Source organism: Eulemur rufifrons, chromosome 21 (assembly GCF_041146395.1).
Source record: "Eulemur rufifrons isolate Redbay chromosome 21, OSU_ERuf_1, whole genome shotgun sequence".
Taxonomy (NCBI): domain Eukaryota; kingdom Metazoa; phylum Chordata; class Mammalia; order Primates; family Lemuridae; genus Eulemur; species Eulemur rufifrons.
In genome coordinates this window covers 14,841,096-14,857,229 of record NC_091003.1, presented here as the reverse complement: position 1 = coordinate 14,857,229, position 16,134 = coordinate 14,841,096, and the positions used below count along the sequence as shown (strand labels likewise).

The 16,134-nt window shown below is 51.1% G+C and overlaps 1 protein-coding gene across 1 annotated transcript in view; it reads right to left on the bottom strand.

Moving 5' to 3' along the window:
- ACACB (acetyl-CoA carboxylase beta) overlaps nucleotides 1–16,134 on the bottom strand; it is a 99,873-nt gene that overhangs the window by 31,081 nt on the left and 52,658 nt on the right. Inside the window, exons 21-31 of the mRNA XM_069497550.1 lie at nucleotides 14,454–14,642; nucleotides 12,180–12,280; nucleotides 10,126–10,214; nucleotides 9,888–10,012; nucleotides 7,499–7,612; nucleotides 7,277–7,390; nucleotides 6,235–6,324; nucleotides 5,194–5,312; nucleotides 1,637–1,774; nucleotides 752–851; nucleotides 543–650 (exon numbers count right to left, since the gene is read on the bottom strand). Coding sequence (XP_069353651.1) covers nucleotides 543–650; nucleotides 752–851; nucleotides 1,637–1,774; nucleotides 5,194–5,312; nucleotides 6,235–6,324; nucleotides 7,277–7,390; nucleotides 7,499–7,612; nucleotides 9,888–10,012; nucleotides 10,126–10,214; nucleotides 12,180–12,280; nucleotides 14,454–14,642 — 1,287 coding nt within the window. The remainder of the gene's footprint in view (nucleotides 1–542; nucleotides 651–751; nucleotides 852–1,636; nucleotides 1,775–5,193; nucleotides 5,313–6,234; nucleotides 6,325–7,276; nucleotides 7,391–7,498; nucleotides 7,613–9,887; nucleotides 10,013–10,125; nucleotides 10,215–12,179; nucleotides 12,281–14,453; nucleotides 14,643–16,134) is intronic.

Sequence of the window (16,134 nt, the reverse complement as noted above, 5' to 3'; positions counted from 1 at the left end):
CCAGGTCACACAGGTGATGAAGGCACACCTGCCTGGTCAGCGCCCTCGCACTGTGTCTACACCCTACCATTGCCACAGTGCTCCACATCTGTCTGCAGCCGAGGCCCCTGAATGGAACTGTCCCCACAGCCAGGGTGAGAATATGCATGGGGACAGCCACCACAGGCTTACAAAGCAACCCGCAGTTATCTGCACAAACCATGTTCCTGGCCGGCTTTTAAATTGCAAGTTTCTGGGTTACTCCAACAGAAACATTCCCCCCAAACCCCAAACTATTTATTGAGGGTGTCCTCCGTGCTCATGACAGGCTAAGTGGCGTGTATATTTTGTCATTTACTCAATGCAACACCCCAGGAGAGAGAAATGCGGTCCCACCTGCAGCCACCTCCGCCCAAGGTCACCGGGTACGAGGAAGAACAGGGCTTGGGTAGAAATGCCTCCCAACACCGTGCTGGTGCATGGACCACCCGGCCAAGACCAGCCTCTCCTCCTTCCCCAGGGCCCCCCGACCCGCCCCCATGACCAGAGCACACCCGGGGCACCTTGGATTGCACGAAAGTCCGAAAGAGCAGCACCAGCGCCTCGTCCTCCAGATGGTCTACGCACTGGATGGCCACGTTCAGAATGTGGATGGGCTCTTCCCGGACGCTCTAAGGGAGAAAGACGAGGTGCACGGTGGGAGGGGGTGTTGAGAAGGGCTGGGCCACGGCCCACCCGCTCCCCAGGCTGTCCCCTGGGCTCAGACACTTACCTTGCAGTCATCATCGGAGTACAGGGAGGTGCGCGCCTTGCTGAAGAGGGGGGTGTCTCTGGGCACGTTGGCAAAGCAGGAGATGACCTCGTCAAAGTTCCTGGGGACGCGGGCAGAGAGGGAGGGTGAAGGGCTGCTGTCCTGGGGGGCACGAAGCTCGCACTTTCGAGCCAGGCAGAGGGGGAGCCCCAGGAACCCCCTCTTTCCCGGCCGATGCTCTGTGATCTCATCCAACTCTGTGCAGACCTCAGACAAGGTGGTTCCCTGTCTAGGCCCAAGACACCCCTGCTGGGGTCTTTCCCAGGAAGGAAGGATGTGATCCATGTTCAGGAACAGAGGAGAGGATCCCAGCACTCTGGGACAACAGCTCTCAGTGTCCCCTGTGGCTGGCTGGGAGGCCCTAGAAACCTCACCTCACCTCTAATCAAACGAGGATAGTAAGAGTCATCCCCTCGTGCGGCTCTTGTGAAAACTCAACAAGATAATCCAAGCACAATGCTTAACACACAACAAAAGGTTGAGAAAAGACCATAACAGTAATGGTACTGACAGCCAACATTTATGGAGCATGTTAACTGCATGTTAATTATACTTTAAATATATGATATATATTATCTCATTTAATTTTCATGGCACCCCTATAAAATAGGTCCTTCTATTATGCCCATTTTGTAGATGAGAAAACTAAGACACAGGGAGGTTAAGTCATGTGTCGGTCTCACGGTTGGGAGAAGCAGAGCCAGGACTCACACACAGGCCAGCGGCCACACATCTCACGCCCTTGGCCCCAACGTTGTTACCAACTCGCTGCGCCAGGTATATGGGTCTGCCCCACCCGGGCGTCCAATGAATGGGGCGTTTAGGAGGCCGGGCCACAGTGGGTACCTGGTGAAGTCCTCGAATCTCTGGAAGGCCACCATGGCCCCCATGCGCTGGCACAGGGGGGAGAAACCGCTGTCCATGAAGAGCTCCGTGCTGTGCCTCAGCAGGTCGGGGTTGCTGATGCTGACAGGCATGGCCATCCTAGGGGGCGACCACAAGTCAGGGGTGACGCAGCTGCTTGCAGACCCGACCCTAAGAGCTGCGGCTGCCCCTGAAGCTTCAGTGAGCTGGACCAGGATTAGAGCCCTCTGGAAGCGGGGCTTAAAATGTTATGGGGGGGATGAAGGCTGGGGCAGGGGCTGAGGTGTCTCAGCCGACTCCTTAGAACCTGGTACGGAGGATGAGCCCAACGAGTGAATGAATGAATGAATGAATGATGTGCGCCTGCAAGAAAGTCCAGTCCCAACACGGCCCGAGGTAACTCCAAATGGTGAATTGGCTACACAGAGAATAAATGGTCCCAGCATCAGTGTCTCCCGGAGACCCCCGGCCCTGGGCAGCTGGTGTGGGGGCAGGCTGGGTCCTCAGGGACCCCCTAATTCCTCCTGCTCCATCAAATCTGCTATTGAGACAAAGCCAGCAGCCTGTGAGGGTTTAGCAAGCTACTGCCCCCAGGAGCAAATCCCAACGGGCCACCTGAGGTTGTTAGAATCTAGCCTTGGCATCAGGGACAGGAGGGGTTACCAGAGGTCATGCAGAAAGGTCGGCACAGCAGGCCTGAGACTGCTCTTAGAAAGGAGACCTGCTTGCAAGGCTGGCCTGTGGCTGGCGTCCGGGAACTTGGATTTGGGGTTCCCACCATCCCCTAAACGATAAGGCTGGCTCGCTGCCCTGAGCTGTTTGTACGAACAGTATGGTTCACGCTCAATGCCCACTTTCTTCTGGGAGCCTGGGACTTTGATGCCAGGCAGAGGATGCTTAGGTGACCAGCTGCCAATAAAAAGCCTGGTGCTGTGTCTCTAACGAGCCGGTAGCCAACCTGTCACAAGCGTTGCCACAACTCATTGCTGGGGGAATTAAGCATGTCCCGCATGAATCCTCTGGGATTCATGAAACCCTGCAGCTTGCACCTGGTTTCCTCTCGACTTCACCCCACATGCCTTTTGCCTTTGCTAATTCTGCTTGGTATCGTTGCACTGCAACTAGTCAGAACCATGAGCACTTTATAGTGAGTCCTCCTAGTGAATGATCAGATCTGGAGGTGCTCCTGGGGACCCCTGAGACAGGTGTGTGCATTCCTCTTGGGTACCCCTGAAATCATGATCCAGACTCCCCCCCTTCTCCTGGACAGCCAAATCCAGAGGTCACAGGCTGGCCTGGCAGCGTGGCTCAGCGCAGCCTACACTGATGTTGGTCCAGGCAGCATTTTTGACATCCATGAATTAACATGTATTCATGTGTTCATTTCACATGAATTAGCTGTCCCACTGAAAAATGGAGGGATTTCAGATATTTTTAAAACAAAATCTAGATATCCTGCTTCTGGTGGGAAAAAAAAGCCACGTAAATGTCTGGCTGTGATGGCCACGTCCCCACGGGGTAACAGAGGGGAGCGTGGCCAGTCCCACCCAGCGCCAACACGAAGCCCTGCCGACCTCTCGTCTGACCTCATCTTGGGTCTCAGTGACCCAATTCACCTCGTGCCTGGCGCTCTAGACACAGGTGTCTGTAGACAGCAAGCCAGGCCCTCCTGGGGGGAGGCTTCACTCCTCAAAGGCTAGGGGCGGCGGGGGGTGGGGCAGACACAGCCTTTTGGCCCTCAGGGCCATCGTGAGAGCCTTACACAGTCCGGGAATCCTTCCAGGGTCCTCAATGTCACTCTGGGTCAAAAATAGGACCCTGAATCTACGTGTACATCCTTTCTAAAAAACAAGGGACAGCTACAGCCCTTAGGAGAGCCACCTTCCTTGCCCAGCTGGGCTGAACTGCCGAGACAATACAACCAAAAGAGGAAATTTCTTGTTGGAGGTAGACAACGGCAAAGCATCTCACACCACACCTCCCAGAACCCGCAGCACGGTCCCAGGCAGCAAGCCGTCTGCCCCCTTTCCTCTCAATGCGGCAAAACGCCACAGTCCTTTTAGTTTTACTAAGAAGGGTAAAAACAAATCATAAATAGGGAAAGAAGGTGCCTCTTGGGGAAACTGTTTTTCTCCTCCATCCAAAACAGAGCAGCACCTTTCTTCTTAAAACCCACGGAAGGGCCAGGCGAGGTGGCTCACGCCTGTAATCCTAGCACTCTGGGAGGCCGAGGCGGAAGGATTGCTTGAGGTCAGCAGTTCGAGACCAGCCTGAGCAAGAGCAAGACCCCCGTCCCTACTAAAAATAGAAAGAAATTAGCTGGACAACTAAAAATATATATACAAAAAATTAGCCGGGCATGGTGGCGCATGCCTGTAGTCCCAGCTACTCAGGAGGCTGAGGCAGGAGGATTGCTAGAGCCCAGGAGTTTGAGGTTGCTGTGAGCTAGGCTGACACCATGGCACTCTAGCCTGGGCAACAGAGCGAGACTCTGTCTCAAAAAACAAACAAACAAACAAACAAACAAAAAACCCATGGAAGGAGAAACTTATCTTTTAGAATCCCAGGAGACTAGAAAAATCCCTGATCCAAGAGAGCACTTTGCAAGTCGTGCTGTTGCCCCACCACCACCAAAAAAAGAAAAAGAAAGCCTGAACCCCGTTGCCTGTATAGATCTGATCAACTGAACCCCCGAATCGCAAGGACACCGTTGCAGCCACAAGCAAGGCCTGGGGACCCCCCCGGGAACCGAACCAGAGGAGCGAGGGGAGTGCGGGCAAAGGCTTTGAGCTCCGGGGGGGGGGGGGGGGGGGGGCGCTGCGGTGGGAGGGGCATCACACTCTACCTGGCCAGAACAGGTCTTCGGGTCCTGAAATAAGATGGATTAAACAAGAGAGCGTGAGCCAGGGGGACTCAGACACATCAGAGGTCCCCGCGTGAGAGCACGGAGAGGCTTGTGGAGGGCAGAATGCAGTGGACACAGACAAGCCAACACGCGTGCTCGGAGGGCCTGCGAAGGCCGCGCTAAGAACTTGGAGGTGAGCGCACGGCCTGGGCTCAAACTCCTACATTGCGGGTATGAGAGGCTCAGCCTGTGTGTGTCAGGGGAAGGCCTCAGGGCTCCCATCCGTACAATGGGGGTGCAAACACACTTTGCATCCCCAATGATCTAGGACTGCACTGCCGGCTAGAATGTTCTATGGTGATAGAATGTTCTAGAACTGCAGTGTCCAACGGGGCAGCCATCAGCCACATGCAGCTATCGAGCACTTCCAACGCGGCTAGTATAAATGAGGAGCTGAATTTTAATTTCATTTTAAGTTAAACGGGCACGTGTGGGTAGCGGCTACTGCACCGGGCAGCTCAGATGTAGGAGGTGCACTTTGGATCATCTCTGTTTTGCAGAGAAGGACATACATGCGGCATCAGGGAGACCTCGGCACGCCCAGACATACTCGCGGGGTCTTCCCAGAGACAGGACCGCAGGGGCCAGGGAGGAAAGGGACACGGGCCGTCCCCAGCCACGTGCCACTCCGTACCGGTTCGGGTGGGAAGAGGGCAGCATGAACTGGAACTCCACCACGCAGGTGCCGTCCGGGAGCTGCCGGTGCTGCAGGCTGTTCAGCTCGTAGGCGATGTAGCCCCTCCGCACGTAGACCTGTCGAAGCAGAAGTATTAATACAACGCACGCTCTCTCAGAGGCCACGCGGAGCATCCTCAAAGCGTGAGAAGTCTCAGCCAACCTTCCGATCGTGCGACCCACAGGGTCCAAAAGACACAGTAGAGAGTGGAGACTCCGAGCTCAGGGGATGAAGACAGGAGAAAAAGCCACCACCAGCCGCAAAGCAACCCCGGGTAAGAGAGTCACGTTAACACACAAGATGTCATCTCGTATTTTCTTAAAAGGATTCTATAAGAGCAGGTTAAAAACTCTGATTTCCTGAGACTAACAGAACACTCCCTGGCTCTAATCTGGGGTTTGCTGCTGGCCACGCCCTCCTCATCCCATCACACAGGGGCAGTCACCTTAAGTTGTCACCTAGCCTCCTTCAGGCTCTTGTAGTTCTAAGCAGAAAAGTCTTTCAAAGGTACTGAATGAATGTGAGTACTTTTTTGTTGTTGTTTTTAAATAGAGATGGGGGTCTCACCATGTTGCTCAGGCTGGTCTCAAATTCCTGGCCTCAAGCAATTATCCTTCCTTAACCTACCAAAGTGCTAGGATTACAGTTTGGAGGAGGTGCCTCGGACTCAGCTCCCGGGGGTTGGTATGTGACTGTGCCCTGCTGGAATGACTCAGGAGATAGCAGCGGTCACCAGCACAGATTCTGGAACAAGACAGACCGAGCGCGAAACCTGGTTCTGCCACTTCCTAGCTGTGTGACCTCGTGCGAGTCGCTTCGCCTCTCTGAGCCTCAGTTCCCCCCTGTGTAAGACGGAGACAGGCGTAGAGCCCGCCTAGTAGAGAGCATGATAAGGTCGCGATCCAAAGGCGTGTGGCCGGGGTTGGGCGCAGGGTGGGTGGCAGCGAATGCTAGAACTGGTGTGGCCAATGCTGCCACTCTGCGGCCTCTCCTGCTCACCTCCAAGGACGCCATGCACACGATTTTGTTAGCATGATAGAAGAACGAAGGCAGGACATCAAAGATGGTGGTTTCTGAAAGTATTAATTTCTGTGGGAGATGAGAAGGGAAACAAAGAGAAGTATTAATAACTGTGAACCACTTTCAACCACCGGCTGGATGGGTGGGCGCAGTGGAACCGGGGAGGGGTCCTTCTTGCAGCTGCCACCGAGAGTGGCCGGGCCCCGCGGTGCACGGGACTCCCCCCCATGTCTAATCCCAAAGATCTAACCGTGAAGAACACTGGGGTGACTGTCCCCATGGCAGAGCTCCTGGTTCCAGACACTGATGCGGGTACCTGGGAGCTTGTGAATGAGTCAGAGTCTGGGGTCGAGGGGTGCCCTGGGACGATGATGCCACATCTTGGCCACAGAAGGGCTTCTAAACACGCTCCACCACTGCTGAATTCTTTTTTTTTTTTTTTTTTTTTGAGACAGAGTCTCACTCTGTTGCCCAGGCTAGAGTGCCGTGGCGTCAGCCTAGCTCACAGCAACCTCAAACTCCTGGGCTCAAGTGATCCTACTGCCTCAGCCTCCCGAGTAGCTGGGACTACAGGCATGCGCCACCATGCCCGGCTAATTTTTTCTATATATTTTTAGTTGTCCAGCTAATTCCTTTTATTTTTTAGTAGAGACGGAGTCTCACTCTTGCTCAGGCTGGTTTTGAACTTCTGAGCTCAAACGATCCGCCCGTCTCGGCCTCCCAGAGTGCTAGGATTACAGGCGTGAGCCACCGCACCTGGCCTGAATTCTTTCCATGGCACCTACTAGGTGGGCCCTCACCGCCTGCCACACGGTCCACCCTGCGGCACAGGGCTCCCCACCCACATCTCCTGGCGTCTCCCCTGCTGTCCCCTTTGGCAGCTCTGGCCACTCCGTGTCTGCGGCCGTGCCCTGCACCAGACTGCGGGCCCCTCGAGGGCAAAGGGAGCCGAGTCCCCTGCGGCCCCACCTGGGCTGTGGTGTGTGCCCTGCGGAAGGCGGAAGGAGGGAGACGGCCTCACCTTGAGGTTCTCGGGGCAGAACTGGTGGCCGTACATGTCAATGGCGGACAGGAAGATGGACTCCACCTGGTTGTGGCGCAGCTCATAGGAGGGGAGGTGGGAGGCAATCAGGACCTGCGGGGGGACAGGACGGAGGGCCGGGGTGAGCCGGCCTCCCGGGGGAGAGGGCTGGAGGGCCAGATGTGGGACGGTGCGCCCAGGGCCCGCACCTGGAGACCCTACCTGTCTGGCCCGGAGGGCCACTTTGCAATGCTCGCTCTTGCTCAGCTGAGTGAGCTCGTTGAGGATGGAGGTCAGCTCGTCTGACAGGGAGGGGTCGGGGCCGCAGAGCTCATCCTTTGGGGAACACAAACGGAATGCAGATGGCTTTCCTGCAGCCGAGAGAAACACGCCAACACCCACCTCGGCCAGGGAGCGCGGCTGCCCAGCAAGCTAGACAGCTGCCCAGCCTAATACTTAAAAAAGCTGGCTGCTACCTTCTACACACGAAAAGCCCAAAAAACATTTTTTTCTTGTTAACTTGGGTGAAACTATCTCATCTCATGTACCGTAGTTCACAGTATCATGTTTTGTTTTGTCACTAACAAAGTCCTATGACCACTGAATTGATATGTAGAAACTAAGTCCCCTTAAAGACTCAAAAAAGTTTCATTTCAAAGTAATCATTCAATTTGAAAGTTATTGAGGAAAGCCTCCTAAATACCAAATAGCATCGGGTGCAAAGAACTCACTATTTTCTAACAAATGCAACCAAAAAAGCCAGAATAATAATGAATCTCATGTATAACCCCCAAACTGTAACTGATTCAACATTTTTAGCCTTCTCCACCAAGAAGCCTCTAGAAAGTGTCCCAGTTCTCTGAGCTGAAAGTCACCCATCTTCCCCAGGTCGTCCTCTGGTGTACGTGATTTTTAGTAAATTCACGTTCAAAGGAAAGTCAATACACGCACAAAGAATAGTGACCAGCAAAATAATCCACAGACCTGATCCCAGGCCTTTAGCGAGCTGATTGTACTAGATTACAAGTGCATCTTGCTTTGCAAACACTCAAACTCCAAGAACTCCATTCAAAGGAGGTATTTTGAAAAGGGTTATATTATTTTAGCAATGGGATTCCCCCAAAAAGTAGGTATCTCCTTGGGTTCCCAGTCCTGATTGCACAATCAGGACTGAATACAATCACTGGGGGCGCCCTCTGTCCAAAATTAATTTTGAAAAACTTCAAACCTGCAGGAGAATTGAAGACCAATACGTTGAAAACTCCAATACTACTCATCTAGATCCACTCGTTAAACTCTTCCCACATTTGATTTTTCTCTAATAAGCATATACACATGCACACACACACACACACACTCTTTTGAAAGACACCATGATTCTTTACACTATTTTAGCATGTATCTCCTTGAGAAGAAAAGATATTCTCCTACTTATAACTATAGAACCATTAAAACTCCAAAGAAATTGAACATTAAACCAATAATATTATCTAACATACAGTTGACATTTAAGTTTCCCACTGGGGAAGCTTTCAAAAAGCACTAATGCTTAGACCCCAGCTCCAGAAACTGTGATTTAATTGTCCAGACAATTAAATGTCTGTATCTTTTAAGAGTCCCCCAGCCCCACCTTCTAGATAATTCTCATATGTAGCCAGGATTAACAGCTACTGCATAAAATGTTTAAGTGATTCTTTACAAAAATTCCAATATTTATGAATACATCTTGGTTAGGGTATTAATTGTCCTATAAATCTATGGCCCAAATTTGGCCCACTGACTGGTTTTTTTTTGTAAATAAAGTTTTATTAGAACCCAGCCACACTCATTCATTTACATATTGTCTATAGCTGCTTTCAGGCTATAAGAGCAAAGCTCTTGCAACAGGGGCTAGACAGCCACAAGCCTAAAATATTTACTATCTGGAGCCCTTTACAGAAAAAAATTTGCCAACCCCTTTTTACTATAAGCCAAGGCCAAGTCTCTCCTACTCTCCCGATCCTACATTTTCCAAGCCAGCCATCAGGGACTTATTAAAGAGAAAAACCTTTAGTTGTAAAAGACTGTTCATTATTATCCAGTAGAAGGAGAAATAAGAGCAAAGAAACTCCATACTTGTTCAAGAAGGCAAAACGAAAGACCTACCACAAGACTTGGAATCCAAAGTCCCCTAATAGCTCATGACTCTGAAGCCAGACTGTGGGTTCAAGTCCCAGCTCTGCGCTTATGAGCTGGGTGCTCTTGGGCAAGTGGCCTCACCTCTCTGTGCCCTGCCCAAGGGAGGTGAGAGCAGTACCCACCTTCCAGGGCTGCTATGAGAACTAAATGAGCTAATATTTATTTGTAAAGTACTTTTAAGAGTGGCTGGCACACAGTGGGTGCTCTGTAAGAGTTAGGCATGGTCTCCCCGGGAGCCAGCAAATCCCCCCCACTGCCTGATTCTGTAAACAAAGTATGACTGGAGGACACAGCCATGCCAATTCAATTACACCATACAATGGCAGTGTCGAGCGGTCAGGACAGAGACCGTATCCACCTGGCCCTTTTACGAAAAAGTCTGCGGAGTCCTGCCCCAACCCCCGCTTGGGCAAAGGGAACCCTTCCTGCTTACGATCAGCATGATCACCAGCTGGTTCTTCTTGGCCACCTGCGCGTGGGAGAAGATGCAGTCCAGCACCTGGGACATGTCTGGCTTGAACTTCTCCCTGAGGTTTATCACACACTTGTCGTAGTGGGCTACGGGGGAGACAAAAGACCACACAGGGGTAAGGCTCAGGCTTCTCCCCAATGTCCCTGCCTGGTGGCTTGCCACCAGTGCCACCACCGGTGGTAGTGGCGGCATCGCTTGCCTTGTTGGAAATGGTGCTCGACGTGCAAATATCTTCGCAGCAGATCCAACACCACTGTTTTCACGTAGCCGCGGGTCCCGCTGCGGTACCTGGGTAGGAAGGCAAGGCTGACCTTAATGCTCACGTTCCCCTCCTCCCGCGCCTGAGTGTCTTCAGCCAGCACTTTAATGATTATATTAAATAAAAAAGAGAAAACAGTAATAAAGTATCTTCGGAGGCTGAGGCAGGAGGATCGCTTGAGCCCAGGAAGTTGAGGCCAGCCTGGGCAACATAGCAAGATCCCATCACTATAAAAAAATATTTTTAAAAAATTAATTAAAACAAATAAATTAAAAATAATAATACTACTTTTTTTTAAAAGCATCTGGAGGCTGTGCCCTCTAATCCTTAGTCCTGCAAAGGACTTTTGCTCTAACTCTGCGGGCCAAAGACAGTAGGGACTTGCCCCACGTCCCACATCCCACTGGAGGCCAAGCTGGAGTAGAACCCGAGCCTGAGCCTTGGGAGGGCCCCAGCCGGGCTCCAGGGAGAAGGGAAAAAATTTAGGAGTTGAGATGCTGAACAAGGGCAGCCAATTTTAGCAGGCTTTAACCATTCAAAGCAAAAACTTCAATGAACCACCCAACCTGTAAAGATAGTTTTAAAAACACAAACTGAAAAGACATTTACCAAAAGATCCCCACGTCAATTTCACTTCCCTTTTGAAACAAAATTTTAACCTGATATTACTCCAAAACATTTCCTCTTCTGAAATATTTCTGAACACAGGGAATCGCGTTTCTTAGGAGAGGCAATACTAAGCTTTAGGGAAGTTGAAACCAACTTAACCTCAGCATCCCCAAATGCCAACAAAAGACCAAGAACCTAACACACTCACTGATCCAAATGTGATTTTAAAACACACACACAGGCCAACTAAAATATATATATAGAAAAAATTAGCCGGGCATGGTGGCGCATGCCTGTAGTCCCAGCTACTCGGGAGGCTGAGGTGGTAGGATCGCTTAAGCCCAGGAGTTTGAGGTTGCTGTGAGCTAGGCTGACGCCACAGCATTCACTCTAGCCCAGGCAACAGAGCGAGACGCTGTCTCAAAATAAATAAATAAATAAATAAAACACAGACACACACAGACACACACACACACACTCACAACACAGGACAGAGTTTGGATATTATGCACAGCACAGAAAATTTGCTAGGAAATTCGATTAATTTATTATTTGTTCATTTCTCCTAGCTGTTTCTCTGAAGCTTAAAAGATGGGTTTAGAGCTAGCAGTTGGTGTGTTTTAGGGGAAAGACTCCCCTCCTTTCGCTTTGTGATAAACCCACACTAAAAATCTCCCTCCTGGGCTGCAATCCTATATCGTCAGTGTAAGTCCCCACTAGCTGGGGACTTCCTTGGAAAGAGCAGCAGTCCTCCACAATGTCACCTTCTTTGTACCTGTGATAGTTTCTGGCACATGGAAGACAAGTGTTGAATTGATTGGTTCAAATCTGAGAATGCTTCAATTCTGTCTTCATAAGCAAAGCTTTCTTGCTAGGTAGCTTTTTCACGAAAAATGGCAAAAATTCTTTTTATCATCACAATATTCCTGCAATAGATAGACTACTCTGCTCAGCAACTACGCGAGATAAAATACAAATCATTCACCAACTTTCCTTTGCAATGGTCCCAGAAATCACCATAACAATTCGTATAGTCTTTCATCACACAAAAAACCATTTCACCCCATTGTCCCATAATCGAAGCTACCACCTAGCAAGTATTTGCTACAGGTCAGCACTTTGTAAAAACGAATCCATTTAAAATTCCAAATAACTTATCTTGTAAATCGTTTTTATTCCTGTTTTACCAAGCGGCACACTGAGATTCACAGAAGTAAAGTGCCTGGCCCAGGTTTCCGCTGTTAGGGATGGCACTGCCAAGACCATAAGGCACTTTTTGTCTCAGTTTGAGCCTGTCCTTAAGGGAGTCCCAGAGCACGTCCCTGGTGTAATACATGTGACAACTCAGTGTGACGCGCGCACCCCACGAAGGGCCCAGGACTCACCTCTGGACCAACTGCACGATGCTCTGAGTGTTCATGAAGAAGACCTCTCGGTCAGCCTTGCGCTGCAGGGTGGCCGCGTGACAGTCCAGGATGGTGGCTATCTGCGTGGGAAAACAGGACAGGTCCCACCACGGACAACCACGTGATCGAGAGGACCCACCACGGGCTCCCAGGGAGGTCCCATCTAAGCCTCATTCAAAGACCAAAAATTCAAGCCCCAAAGCCCTCCGGCCACCCCAAAATAGCCTCCTCAATGTATGTGCTTGAGGAATTCAGGCTGAGAAGGACAAGAACCACGTAAAGAGGTGCCCACATCCACATCACACCCCTCCACAGGCGTGGATGGCACCGAGAAAGGGAAGAAGGGAACGTACAACCCTAGCGAAAATGAGGGTGCTTGTTTTGGGGCAAGGTCCTGTCTTTAGAATTAGATTTCATCTGACTGGTATATTGCTTTTGGCATCAAAAATATTTTCTTTTTTTTTTTTTTTTTGAGATAGAGTCTGACTCTGTTGCCCAGGCTAGAGTGAGTGCCGTGGCGTCAGCCTAGCTCACAGCAACCTCAAACTCCTGAGCTCAAGCGATCCTCCTGTCTCAGCCTCCCGAGTAGCTGGGACTACAGGCATGCGCCACCATGCCCGGCTAATTTTTTCTATATATATTTTTTAGCTGTCCATATAATTTCTTTCTATTTTTAGTAGAGATGGGGTCTCGCTCTTGCTCAGGCTGGTCTCGAACTCCTGAGCTCAAACGATTCGCCCACCTCGGCCTCCCAGAGTGCTAGGATTACAGGCGTGAGCCACCGCGCCCGGCCTCAAAAATATTTTCAAAGCAAAAAAAGTCCTGCCTCAGTGACAAATTCCTGAAAGTTCCAAACGTGTACCTTCTCCATGAGGGTCCTCTAGAGTTTTGTTTTTTTTGTCATATTTTAGATGAGATATAACTTGCATACCATAATATTCCACTACCCCTCGCTCAGCGGTTTGTAGTATATTCACAAAGGTGGGCAGCTGGCACCACTATCTAATTTTAAAGCATTTTCATCGCCCTAGAAAGAAACCTGGTCCCTATTAGTGGTCGCTCCCCATTGCCCCTCCCTGCTCCAGCCCCTGGCAACCACTAATTGATTTTTTTTTTTCCTCCACGAATTTGCCTGTTCTGGACATTTCACTTAAGTGGAATCACATGATGGGTGATTAGTGTCCAGCTTCTCTCCGTTAGCATAATAGGTTTGTCCACGTGGTGGCACGAATCAGCAGCACGAATTCATTTCTTTTTATGGCTGAACAATATTCCAACCTCTAGTGCTGCTGGCCTCTGGGGAAGACATAAACTTCCCAAATCACTGCCGTGTGGCGGGGGATTGATGACAGAGGGCAGGAAGGAAAACCAGCAGAGGGGCTTCTTCCAGGTGCAAATTACCTTTAACATGTTCCACGACAGCAACAACAAAATGAACAACACGAGGCCAATGTGGAATTAGCAGAGAGATTTTATACCACCCTGGAATGGTTTCCATTCTTAGAAAGTATTATATATATCTAGAGCCCCCAGACTATCACCTTACAAAACCCAGAGAGAGGCCAGGTGCGGTGGCTCACGCCTGTAATCCTAGCACTCTGGGAGGCCGAGGTGGGCGGATCGTTTGAGCTCAGGAGTTCGAGACCAGCCTGAGCAAGAGCGAGACCCCCCATCTCTACTAAAAATAGAAAGAAATTATATGGACAGCTAAAAAATATACATAGAAAAAACTAGCCGGGCATGGTGGCGCATGCCTGTAGTCCCAGCTACTCGGGAGGCTGAGGCAGTAGGATCGCTTGAGCCCAGGAGTTTGAGATTGCTATGAGTTAGGCTGACGCCATGGCACTCTAGCCCAGGCAACAAAGCAAGACTCTGTCTCAAAAAAAAAAAAAAAAAAAAAAAACCCAGAGAGAATCAAAGCTGCAAACCAGTAAGAGAAACTTGCAATTTCTCCTAATGACGTCAGCCAGTTTCTTCTTCGGAAAATGCTCACTCTCTTTGCACAACTGCTTCTTCCTATTCTGAATCTGCGTTTTATGGACTGAGGCCTCGCGACTGCTGACGTTCAGCCAAACAACTATGGCTTTAGGGAAAACGATGGGATTCTGCACACAGGGCTGGGAGGAAACCCCAGGCCCCCAGCATGGGGGGGCGTAAGCGGGTCTCGGGAAGCTCACCTTGATCTGAGGCCCGACGTGGAGACTGACCGGGAGCCGGCCCGGCGCGAGCACCCCGGTGGGTGGGGGCACGTACCTGCTGGCTGGGGAACTGGCACAGCACTGAGGTGATGTTGCTGGCGTACTGCGCCATCACGCGGTGGACCGCCTTCTCCACGGGGGCGGGGATGCGGCCCGACACGCTGGTCATGATGTCCTGCAGCTCCAGCAGGGGCAGTGACGGGTGCCGGACGGTTGTCATGAGCTTCTGCACCCAGTCCTTCAGCTACAGCGGGGACCACAGTGTCAGCCCTCAGCCCTGCAGGGGCGCATGGACACTGCCACCCACCACGGGGTGCCCGACTCGACTCGACCCACCCGGGCCCCCTGCACTCGAGTGGCCGGAGATCTGGACCCAGCAGCCTCTGGAGCAGTCCAGAGTGGAACAGCCCCCTGACCACACGGGCAATACCCGGCTCGCCCGTGTCAGGAGGCCCCTACTCCCTCTCTGCGCATCCAGACAGCCAGCGTGGGGTGGGGATAGGACATAAGGTCGTGTGATAAGCTAACGTTTGCTGTGCTTAGTGCCAGACAGTGTTCTACGACCTATCTCTACATGTTGTCATTTGACCCTTAGAAATAACCCTACGACATAGGTCTCAAGATTATTCCAATTTTACAGCGGAGGCAACTGAACACAGAGAGGTGAATTAAGTTCCCCGAGGTCATTCAGCTGGTAAGAAGCAACCAGGATGCAAACCCAGGCCACTGAGCTCCTGAGACTTTTTTTTTTTTTCTTTTAAGAGACAAGGTCTTGGCCGGGCGCGGTGGCTCACGCCTGTAATCCTAGCACTCTGGGAGGCCGAGGCGGGTGGATCGCTCGAGGTCAGGAGTTCGAGACCAGCCTGAGCAAGAGTGAGACCCCGTCTCTACTAAAAATAGAAAGAAATTATATGGACAACTAAAATATATATATATACAAAAAATTAGCCGGGCATGGTGGTGCATGCCTGTAGTCCCAGCTACTCGGGAGGCTGAGGCAGGAGGATCGCTTGAGCCCAGGAGTTTGAGGTTGCTGTGAGCTAGGCTGAAGCCACGGCACTCACTCTAGCCTGGGCAACAGAGTGAGACTCTGTCTCAAAAAAAAAAAAAAAAAAAAAAAAAAAGAGACAAGGTCTTGTTCTGTCACCCGGGCTGGAGTACAGTGGCATGATCATAGCTCAATGCAGCCTCAAACTCCTGGGCTCAAGTGATCCTCCTGCCTCAGCCTCCCAAGCAGCTGGGACTACAAGTGCATGCCACCACACCTGGCTAAATTTAAAAAATATTTTTGTAGAGACGAGTCTTGCTATGTTGCCTAGGCTGGTCTCGAACTCCCAGGCTCAAGCGATCCTACTGCCTTGGCCTCCCGAGTACTGTGATTACAGACGTGAGCCACCCCACCCGGCCATGTATCAGTTCACTTTGAAACCTCACAACCACACTATGGGCTCGGTCCCATTATCATCCCTATCCAAAGACCATCAACATCGGCCACTGTGCCTGGCCTCCTGAGGCTCTTGACAGCCACCCTACACTGCTTCCAGGGTACCTGGCAGCCAGTGTTGATGGTCTTCAAATGATAATGGGGCCAAGCCCATAGTGTGGTTGTGAGGTTTAAAAGTGAACCGATGCATGGCCAGGTGCGGTGGCTCATGCCTGTAATCTCAGCACTTTGGGAGGCCAATGCGGGAGGATCGCTTGAGCCCGGGAGTTCAAGACCAGCCTGGACAAGATAG